The sequence below is a fragment of the Haliotis rufescens genome, unplaced genomic scaffold (assembly GCF_023055435.1).
Source record: "Haliotis rufescens isolate VD_foot unplaced genomic scaffold, xgHalRufe1.0.p SCAF_6, whole genome shotgun sequence".
Taxonomy (NCBI): Eukaryota; Metazoa; Mollusca; class Gastropoda; order Lepetellida; family Haliotidae; genus Haliotis; species Haliotis rufescens.
The window spans coordinates 17,903,739-17,915,579 of NW_025964334.1; the positions used below are offsets into that span (position 1 = coordinate 17,903,739).

The 11,841-nt window shown below is 42.9% G+C and overlaps 1 protein-coding gene across 2 annotated transcripts in view; it reads right to left on the reverse strand.

The window, feature by feature from the left end:
- Positions 1–8,682, reverse strand: part of LOC124140557 (signal peptide, CUB and EGF-like domain-containing protein 1) — a 145,096-nt gene extending 136,414 nt beyond the window's left edge. For both annotated transcript variants that reach the window (XM_046508191.2, XM_048386115.1), the window contains exon 1: positions 8,098–8,682. In XM_046508191.2, the coding sequence (XP_046364147.2) occupies positions 8,098–8,131 (34 nt within the window). In that variant the 5' untranslated portion in view covers positions 8,132–8,682. The remainder of the gene's footprint in view (positions 1–8,097) is intronic.
- Positions 8,683–11,841: the final 3,159 nt, after the last annotated feature.

Genomic DNA, 11,841 nt, shown 5'->3' on the forward strand with positions numbered 1-11,841 from the left:
CCTGTCTGTTGCACTACATTAACCGTTTTGACCAATACCTGTCTGTTGCACTACATTAACCGTTTTGACCAATACCTGTCTGTTGCACTACATTAACCGTTTTGACCAATACCTGTCTATTGCACTAGATTAACCGTTTTGACCAATACCTGTATGGCGCACTACATTAACCGTTTTGAGCAATTCCTGTATGGTGCACTACATTAACCGTTTTGACCAATACCTGTCTGCTGCACTACATTAACCGTTTTGAGCAATACCTGTATGGTGCACTAAATTAACCATTTTTACCAATACCTGCCTGTTGCACTACATTAACCGTTTTGAGCAATACCTGTCTGTTGCACTACATTAACTGCTTTGAGCAATGCTTGTCTGTTGCACTACATTAACCGCTTTGACCAATACCTGTATGGCGCACAACATTAACCGTTTTGATCAAAACCTGCCTATTGCACTACATTAACCGTTTTGAGCAATACCTGTCTGTTGCACTACATTAACTGCTTTCAGCAATGCTTGTCTGTTGCACTACATTAACCGCTTTGACCAATACCTGTATGGTGCACTACATTAACCGTTTTGAGCAATACCTGTATGGTGCACTACATTAACTGCTTTGAGCAATGCTTGTCTGTTGCACTACATTAACCGTTTTGACCAATACCTGTCTGTTTCACTACATTAACCGTTTTGAGCAATACCTGTCTGTTGCACTACATTAACCGTTTTGAGCAATACCTGTCTGTTGCACTACATTAACTGCTTTCAGCAATGCTTGTCTGTTGCACTACATTAACCGCTTTGACCAATACCTGTCTGCTGCACTACATTAACCGTTTTGAGCAATACCTGTATGGTGCACTACATTAACTGCTTTGAGCAATGCTTGTCTGTTGCACTACATTAACCGTTTTGACCAATACCTGTCTGTTGCACTACATTAATCGTTTTGAGCAATACCTGTCTGTTGCACTACATTAACTGCTTTGAGCAATGCTTGCTGTTGCACTACATTAACCATTTTTGACCAATACCTGTCTATTGCACTAGATTAACCGTTTTGACCAATACCTGTCTGTTGCACTACATTAACCGTTTTGAGCAATACCTGTATGGTGCACTAAATTAACCATTTTTACCAATACCTGCCTGTTGCACTACATTAACCGTTTTGAGCAATACCTGTCTGTTGCACTACATTAACTGCTTTGAGCAATACCTGTCTGCTGCACTACATTAACCGTTTTGAGCAATACCTGTATGGTGCACTAAATTAACCATTTTTACCAATACCTGCCTGTTGCACTACATTAACCGTTTTGAGCAATACCTGTCTGTTGCACTACATTAACTGCTTTGAGCAATGCTTGTCTGTTGCACTACATTAACCGCTTTGACCAATACCTGTATGGCGCACAACATTAACTGTTTTGATCAAAACATGTATGGTGCACTACATTTACCGTTTTGATCAATACTTGTCTGTTGCACAGCATTAACCGTTTTGATCAAAACATGTCTGCTGCACTACATTTACCGTTTTGATCAATACTTGTCTGTTGCACAGCATTAACTGTTTTGATCAAAACATGTATGGTGCACTACATTTACCGTTTTGAGCAATACTTGTATGGCGCACTACATTAACCGTTTTGACCAATACCTGTCTATTGCACTAGATTAACCGTTTTGACCAATACCTGTATGGCGCACTACATTAACCGTTTTGAGCAATTCCTGTATGGTGCACTACATTAACCGTTTTGACCAATACCTGTCTGCTGCACTACATTAACCGTTATGAGCAATACCTGTATGGTGCACTAAATTAACCATTTTTACCAATACCTGCCTGTTGCACTACATTAACCGTTTTGAGCAATACCTGTCTGTTGCACTACATTAACTGCTTTGAGCAATGCTTGTCTGTTGCACTACATTAACCGCTTTGACCAATACCTGTATGGCGCACAACATTAACCGTTTTGATCAAAACCTGCCTATTGCACTACATTAACCGTTTTGAGCAATACCTGTCTGTTGCACTACATTAACTGCTTTCAGCAATGCTTGTCTGTTGCACTACATTAACCGCTTTGACCAATACCTGTATGGTGCACTACATTAACCGTTTTGAGCAATACCTGTATGGTGAACTACATTAACTGCTTTGAGCAATGCTTGTCTGTTGCACTACATTAACCGTTTTGACCAATACCTGTCTGTTGCACTAACATTAACCGTTTTGAGCAATACCTGTCTGTTGCACTACATTAACTGCTTTCAGCAATGCTTGTCTGTTGCACTACATTAACCGCTTTGACCAATACCTGTCTGCTGCACTACATTAACCGTTTTGTGCAATACCTGTATGGTGCACTACATTAACTGCTTTGAGCAATGCTTGTCTGTTGCACTACATTAACCGTTTTGACCAATACCTGTCTGTTGCACTACATTAATCGTTTTGAGCAATACCTGTCTGTTGCACTACATTAACTGCTTTGAGCAATGCTTGCTGTTGCACTACATTAACCATTTTTTACCAATACCTGTCTATTGCACTAGATTAACCGTTTTGACCAATACCTGTCTGTTGCACTACATTAACCGTTTTGAGCAATACCTGTATGGTGCACTAAATTAACCATTTTTACCAATACCTGCCTGTTGCACTACATTAACCGTTTTGATCAATACCTGTCTGTTGCACTACATTAACTGCTTTGAGCAATACCTGTCTGCTGCACTACATTAACCGTTTTGAGCAATACCTGTATGGTGCACTAAATTAACCATTTTTACCAATACCTGCCTGTTGCACTACATTAACCGTTTTGAGCAATACCTGTCTGTTGCACTACATTAACTGCTTTGAGCAATGCTTGTCTGCTGCACTACATTAACCGCTTTGACCAATACCTGTATGGCGCACAACATTAACTGTTTTGATCAAAACATGTATGGTGCACTACATTTACCGTTTTGATCAATACTTGTCTGTTGCACAGCATTAACCGTTTTGATCAAAACATGTCTGCTGCACTACATTTACCGTTTTGATCAATACTTGTCTGTTGCACAGCATTAACTGTTTTGATCAAAACATGTATGGTGCACTACATTTACCGTTTTGAGCAATACTTGTATGGAACTACATTAACCGTTTTGATCAATACCTGTCTGTTGCACTACATTTACCGTTTTGAGCAATACTTGTATGGCGCACTACATTAACCGTTTTGAGCAATACCTGTCTGTTGCACTGCATTAACCGTTTTGAGCAATACCTGTCTGTTGCACTACATTATCCGTTTTGAGCAATACTTGTATGGTGCACTACATTAACCGTTTTGATCAAAACATGTATGGTGCACTACATTAACCGTTTTGACCAATACCTGTCTATTGCACTGCATTAACCGTTTTGATCAATACTAGTCGGTTGCACTGCATTAACCGTTTTGAGCAATACCTGTATGTGCACTACATTAACCCTTTTGATCAAAACCTGTCTATTGCACTACATTTACCGTTTTGACCAATACTTGTATGGCGCACTACATTAACCGTTTTGATCAATACTTGTATGGCGCACTACATTAACCGTTTTGAATAATACCTGTCTATTGCACAACATTAACTGTTTTGAGCAATTTTTGTCTGTTGCACTGCATTAACCGTTTTGAGCAATACCTGTATGGCGCACTACATTAACCGTTTTGAATAATACTTGTCTATTGCACAACATTAACTATTTTGAGCAATTTTTGTCTGTTGCACTGCGTTAACCGTTTTGAGCAATACCTGTATGGCGCACTACATTATCCGTTTTGAGCAATACTTGTCTTTTGCACTACATTAACCGTTTTGACCAATACTTGTCTTTTGCACTACATTAACTGTTTTGATCAATACTTGTATGGCGCACTACATTAACCGTTTTGATCAAAACATGTATGGTGCACTACATTATCCGTTTTGAGCAATACCTGTCTATTGCACTGCATTAACCGTTTTGACCAATACTTGTATGGCGCACTACATTATCCGTTTTGATCAAAACATGCATGGTGCACTACATTAACCGTTTTGAATAATACCTGTCTATTGCACAACATTAACTGTTTTGAGCAATTTTTGTCTATTGCACTGCATTAACCGTTTTGACCAATACCTGTCTGTTGCACTACAATATCCGTTTTGAGCAATACTTGTCTTTTGCACTACATTAACCGTTTTGAGCAATACATGTCTATTGCACTACAGTAACCGTTTTGACCAATACTTGTATGGCGCACTACATTATCCGTTTTGAGCAATACTTGTCTTTTGCACTACATTAACCGTTTTGAGCAATACCTGTCTATTGCACTACATTTACCGTTTTCAGCAATACCTGTATGGCGCACTACATTAACCGTTTTGAATAATACCTGTCTATTGCACAACATTAACTGTTTTGAGCAATTTTTGTCTGTTGCACTGCGTTAACCGTTTTGAGCAATACCTGTATGGCGCACAACATTAACCGTTTTGACCAATACCTGTCTGTTGCACTACATTAACCGTTTTGAGCAATACCTGTATTGCGCACTACATTAACCGTTTTTAGCAATACCTGTATGGTGCACTACATTAACCGTTTTGAATAATACTTGTCTATTGCACAACATTAACTGTTTTGAGCAATTTTTGTCTGTTGCACTACATTAACCGTTTTGACCAATACCTGTCTGTTGCACTACATTAACCGTTTTGAGCAATACCTGTATGGTACACTACATTAACCGTTTTGAGCAATACCTGTCTGTTGCACTACATTAACCGTTTTGAGGAATACCTGTATGGTGCACTACATTAACCGTTTTGAGCAATACCTGTCTGTTGCACTACATTAACCGTTTTGAGGAATACCTGTCTGTTGCACTACATTAACTGTTTTGAGTAATACTTGTCTGTTGCACTACATTAAACGTGTTGATCAAATATTGTCTATTGCAGTACAGTAACTGTTTTCGCCTATTGTACTGCACTGCTTACTCGAGTGTAATGCTTCTTTGTCGATACTCGCCTACTGTGCTACATTGCCGATACCCGGCTATCGTACCGCAATGCCGGTATTCGCCTACTGTGCTACATTGCCGATACCCGGCTATCGTACCGCAATGCCGGTATTCGCCTACTGTGCTACATTGCCGATACCCGGCTATCGTACCGCAATGCCGGTATTCGCCTACTGTGCTACATTGCCGATACCCGGCTATCGTACCGCAATGCCGGTATTCGCCTACTGTGCTACATTGCCGATACCCGGCTATCGTACCGCAATGCCGGTATTCGACTATTGGGCTACATTGCCGATACCCGGCTATCGTACCGCAATGCCGGTATTCGCCTACTGTGCTACATTGCCGATACCCGGCTATCGTACCGCAATGCCGGTATTCGCCTACTGTGCTACATTGCCGATACCCGGCTATCGTACCGCAATGCCGGTATTCGCCTACTGTGCTACATTGCCGATACCCGGCTATCGTACCGCAATGCCGGTATTCGACTACTGTGCTACATTGCCGATACCCGGCTATCGTACCGCAATGCCGGTATTCGCCTACTGTGCTACATTGCCGATACCCGGCTATCGTACCGCAATGCCGGTATTCGCCTACTGTGCTACATTGCCGATACCCGGCTATCGTACCGCAATGCCGGTATTCGCCTACTGTGCTACATTGCCGATACCCGGCTATCGTACCGCAATGCCGGTACTCGCCTACTGTGCTACATTGCCGATACCCGGCTATCGTACCGCAATGCCGGTATTCGCCTACTGTGCTACATTGCCGATACCCGGCTATCGTACCGCAATGCCGGTATTCGCCTACTGTGCTACATTGCCGATACCCGGCTATCGTACCGCAATGCCGGTATTCGCCTACTGTGCTACATCGCCCACCGTCACTTCGGGTTTTCCTCCCACATCCAGCTGACACGCAGTGATAGAACTGTAATATCGTACAGAGCGGCGTTAAACATGACTAACTCACTAGCTGTTGATACTCGCGCGTTGCATTTAAATGCTTGCGACTCATCAAACAACGATGCGTGTACTCGCGTGTTATATTACAATGTCTGTACACGTCGGTTGTTCTACAGTTCAGAGCCCCGTTCCACAAAGCGGTCTTAGCGTTAAGTGATCATAACACCCATGCTTCAACACAGGCTTCGCAGAACGAGGCCCAGATTGGACAGGAAGAGGGGTGCTGCGGTTGTTGTAGCCCGCCCACATTCAGCGTGACAACTACGCATTTATGACTGTTTAAAAACCTCTTCACAGGAAAGAGGACCAACCACCTGTGCTCTCATAAAAACAGAAAGTACATTTGAATTGTTATATATCTCTCTCCACAGTGAATGTTTCTTTTAAAAACGACTTATAATCTAAATGCATACGTCTTTGCGTTCGAAGGACACTGTGTAAACAATGGAACACAAGGTATAGTCAGCGTTCACGAGACACTGTGCAAAACAATGTATTAAAGGCTATACAAGTGAACGTTAACAAGACACTGTGTAAAACAATGTAATAAAAGCAATTCATATTAACGTTCATGGGACACTGTAAAATTATGCAATAGGCTATACACGTTAACGTTCACGGGACACTGTGTAAAACAATGTTATATTAGCTACACAAGTTACCGTTCATGTGAGACTGTCTAAAACAATGCAATACAGGCTGTACATGTCAGCGTTCACGGGACACTGTCTAAAACAATGTAATAGAAGCTATACATGTCAGCGTTCACGGGACACTGTATGAAACAATGTAATAGAAGCTATACATGGCAGCGTTCACGGGACACTGTATGAAACAATGTCATACAGGCTATACATGTCAGCGTTCACGGGACACTGTCTAAAGCAATGTAATACAGGGTATACATGTCAGCGTTCACGGGACACTGTCTGAAACAATGTAATACAGGTTATACAAGTCAACGTTCACGGAACATAGTGTAAAACAATGTAATAAAGGGTTAACAATTTACTCTTCACGAAAAACTACGCAAAACAATGCAATAAAGGGTTAACAAGTTACTATTCACGGGACACTGTGTGAAACAATGCAATGCTGGGATCTTCACCTCCTGTCTCGCAACTTAAAATCATCTTTGAAACACGATGAGCTTAAGTGGTTAAGTGACGTTACATGTGTAAGAGCGTTGGTTTTATAGTACAGGGAGATCTTTTACACACTTTCGTTAGCTGATACTGCTCCTGCCTGTGAAGTGCTCACGTTTCGGAGATAATAGCCCCCCTTACTCTGGGGTGGCAGTTTATGATGACCAGTCAACCAGCAGGCGGAATCAGAGAGGCTTCCCTGAACCTCCGAGGAATGCTTAGTTTTCGAACACAGCTGATGGGCTCTTCTATGGAGGCCGGTAGATGAGGGAGCGTTATCTGTTATACGGCTCGGGGTTTTTATGGTCACATTATCTGAGCCTAAGGACTATAAAAAGACGGCGAGTCCGCGTTAAAGAAGATGAAGGGAGCGGACCCCCCGGGGGAGGCGAACGGACCCCGCGATCAAGGCAGGGCCGAGTGGAGGGGGATGGCGGGAGTGTTGTCACCGAGGCGATTGTCTTTGTCACTATTTCATTCCGCGTGACACACGGCCGTTTTTGTTGGCCTGGCGAGGCTTGAGGTGGGGCACTGTCTCCATCTCCCCATCTCCCGTCATAGAAGATAAACATTTATCCCTCTCAACTCCACTCCTCAATGGGACGCTAATAGTCGGAAAGGCTTTGTAAACAAAACGGGCATTTACGATAAACACGCTATTTGTTAGTTTGTTTGAAAGCTATGTTTGCCAGACCGAAGAGGGGTCTTGTTAATAAACTCCACTGAAGGTTCTACTTACACGTCAGAGAATGGCCGTGAAAGGCCAAAGTTGACGCTTTTCACTCATTTCTTAGCGAGCGCAATTTTAGGGCAATGTCTGTACAAAGTATATACCATTATCATAACCCATGGCGGCTTCAAAGAAAAAGTTGTAACAATGTGACAACATTAAACAAAGCGGCTTACCTGTTACGAAGAGGAGGTACCCCCAGAACGGCATATTGACATGTGTGATATAAGTCCAGTAAGAGTAGTAGATTTCCAGGTAGCTACTAGCGACGCATAACAGCTCCCCCGTGCTACAGCAGGTAGTCGGGTGGGGTAAATCCTGGGGAGGGGGCGAGTGACGTTGTGAGGGGGCGAGGGAGCGCGGAGCGTCACACACGTGGCACGCCCAATTGAGACGGTGATTTTTTTCAGTGAGGGAAATCCCTGAGTCTTCTTTGGCTCGAGTTGGGCAGATGACTGATCGGCGGACGTTCGGCAGCGGGGCAGAGAGGGAGAAGAGGGATAATAGCTGGCTGTCCGTTCGCCTGCTCCTTGCAACGGGCTTGGTCCCGCTTACGTGGGTCCGGCAGAGACCAGCGCTGGCCCTCGCTCCATTGCAATAACCTGTCAAAAACAAAAGTCTTTTTTTCTCCCGGGAAATTAATCCGATCTGTTAATCAGGCGTTTTTCCTCAATGATCCACTTCTTAGAGTCGTGGCAAGGCCAGGCCCAAATTAAGGTGACGAAAAGCCGCAAGGCAAATTTCCTCCACAGAAGTGACGTGATCGCAACGGCAGAGTCAATATGTACCCATCTAAGTATCTCGCGTCGGTGTCGACGGTAGTCGGGACTCTGGTCCGCGGAAAGGCTAAATGTCATTTGTCGACAGCAGCCCGATAGATACAACATGCATACCAGTGGTACTGTCAATTCCTCATCACAAACCTTGTCCCATGCGATCTGGGACCCCCTCTATAAATTGTCAGTTGCTTCTCGCTGCGACTTTGCACGTTCCCGTCTGTGGTGACAACCATCCAGTGAAAACTGTCTATAAAAGTATCAAATTAATAAAAACATTCCATCACAGGATATAATATTTCCGATTTGTGAAGCACGTCAAACACTTATGACCCTTTAACATCAAACAAGACTCCCCCAACAAAATTACAAAATCGGATCAAAGAGATGGCAGCTTTCTTTATGAAACGCTACGTAATTGTTACTATGTAGCGGATCGAGTGTTGCCTGGTGGATATTAAATATTGGACGATATCCAGAGATTAAATAAGTCCGCTCTCCTCGTCCTACTCCACATTGTATTTGGAAAGTGCAATTAAAAAATCCGCTACTTTTCGTGCCTCGGCGACGGCCTTATCAATCGATACAGGGAAGGGGGCATGCTAGCACAGGGGGAGGCGTCGCGGGGGAGGGAGGAGGGGGACTTTATCATGTCTATCCAAACTTGCCATACCAACATAGCAGTCGTAGAAGAGGTATTTGTTGTCTTAGTTGTATTACTTGTGGCGAGTGCAAAGTAACTGTTGGGGCAATTAGTAGACGTAGTTCCAGAGAAAGAGTATAAACTGCCAGAGCAAAATAAAGTATACACTTGAAAATTGGACTTGACCAGAAAATTATAAAAAGTTATAAAAACGCTACTACACCGATTGTCTGGTATCTGTGAACCAATTCAAACAGATCATGACAATACCTGATTCATTCTCTTCATTATATGACCATCAAATAATTTTTTGGGGCCACCATCAATCACGGGTGATATACTTCCTTTTGCCAGGCAGTATATTAATTGTAGTATTGACTCAGGACGTTGTAGCTTGCACTATTAAAGAAGACAATGATGGACATGGGAAATCAGCTTATGACGGCGGCCTGTACACAATCGAGTCTGGACCAGACAAACCAGTGATTGATAGTAGTAGTAGAAGTAGTGGTAGCAGTAGTAGTAATAGTAAGGCCATATTTAAACAGATTTTTGTTTCTCGTCACTTTATGAAAATAAATGAGTTGATGTAGAACAAATTGTAATTATTATTTCTTTCGATTTCACACCCACACCCAACTAAATTTATAATTGTACTAATACGACCCTCCAAAGCTTAGAAACCTACCAGTACTTCTTTTGCCAATCTCGAGCGGCGTTGTCGTCTGCACGGGTTACATCAAAAAGTTCAACTTCGGAATGAAAAATAACTCCAAAAATGCGAAACTGGAACCGAATTTAGCATGCATTAAAGTATGTAAAGATGGGCGGTAATGAGACATAGACATATGTTGGCCTAGTAGTAGTAGCAGCAGCAGCAGCAGCAGCAGCAGCAGCAGTAGCAGTAGTAGTAGTAGTAGTAGTAGTAGTAGAAATTTTATAGGCGCATGTTGCATGTTGTTGGATCTGGATCAGATAAACCATAGTGAGAGATTCGACCACTGCCATCGGGGTACGACCATGCACTTAATCTATCAGGTGATACTTATGGTGCTAATATTTCCAGCTGTTGATCGATGAATGTGCAGCCCAATCCAATCCAGTTCCGTTGTTAATTCCTGTTGGTCTGTTATATTCTTTTTGAACATTACATTATTAGAGCTGAAATAATAATATGCATCTATTTATATCATATATTACAATGGTCATAATAAAACCCAGTAAGAATAATATTTTTGATACAGCAAATCAATTCCGTCTGTCACATCTCACTTTGTGTTATCACACTCTCCCATATAACATAAACTGGATTAAGACGTCGGCATGCGCTATGTAGAGTTACGTCCCTTAGTCGCTCCAGAATCGTTGGTTCAAATTTCAGCTTCGCTCAAATGACGATCTCTGGTCCGTCAGCCGGTTTTCTCAGATATATTTCGGCTTTGCTCCACCATATTGAGCTGTTTCCCCAAGGTATCCTGGTTTCTGAAGAGGAGCTTACTCACTCATTATCTCCTATCTTTATCCCAACTTTGTAGGAATTTTCCGGTTAAGGATTGGTCCCCAAGAATCTACCTCCATCTTCCCAAGGCAAGAGTGTCCTCTAGCTTGTTTGTCAAAGTCTTGTTTCCACTAGGCTTTGGTATAGGCTAATGGACACGCTTGCCTCGGGAAGATGACCAACATCGTACGCATGTCGCAGGAGGTAGCCTAATGAACCCGTGGTCCGGTTCGGTGATTTGGTTGACTGCGTGTCATCGTACACTGACGATGTGACACGATTCTCATAATATCTACCACTGTTTTGGGTTTTTTTCTGTCCCATACTAAATTATTTACAGGCCATCTTCCTATAGCTGGAATATTAGGCTCCGAATATTATAAGTGCGGCGTTAAACAACAAAAATACAAATTGGATCTGGTGGTCAGACTCGGTGATTGGAATCATTGCGTGCCCATCGTGCCCCAGAGATCGTTGCTCATGTTTTCAACCACTGGATTGCCTGGACGTACGGCCGCGGTATAGCTGGAATATGTTCCATTGCTAAAGACCGCCTCCATGCTCTAGTATTAGAGCGTCCGATCAGAGAGCGGAAGGTCGGGCGTTCGATCCGGCCGCGTCATACCAAGAGACGTTAAAAGATGGTACTTGTTGTTACCCATCCTGGCGCTCGGCATTAGGGGCTAAAAAAAGGACTGGTCGGCTCGGAGTGTCTGTGTATACTGTGTCTGAGTAGGGTATTCATGTTAAACTGCGGAATGGTATATTTGTGGGCTAGCTATATAAAATCATTAGTCCGGACTAGTACAACCAGCCACACACACGGGCGTGCACGTCGCTATATAAGTGCAATAATCTTAAACGCGACGTTAAACTCCATTTCACCTCACCTCCAATTTGCTTTGCTGGCGGCAGTGTAATACAGCATTCACTCACTCATACACTGTCACGGTGTCACATGGTTATTTCATATACTGATCCATCATATATCACCTAATGCTAT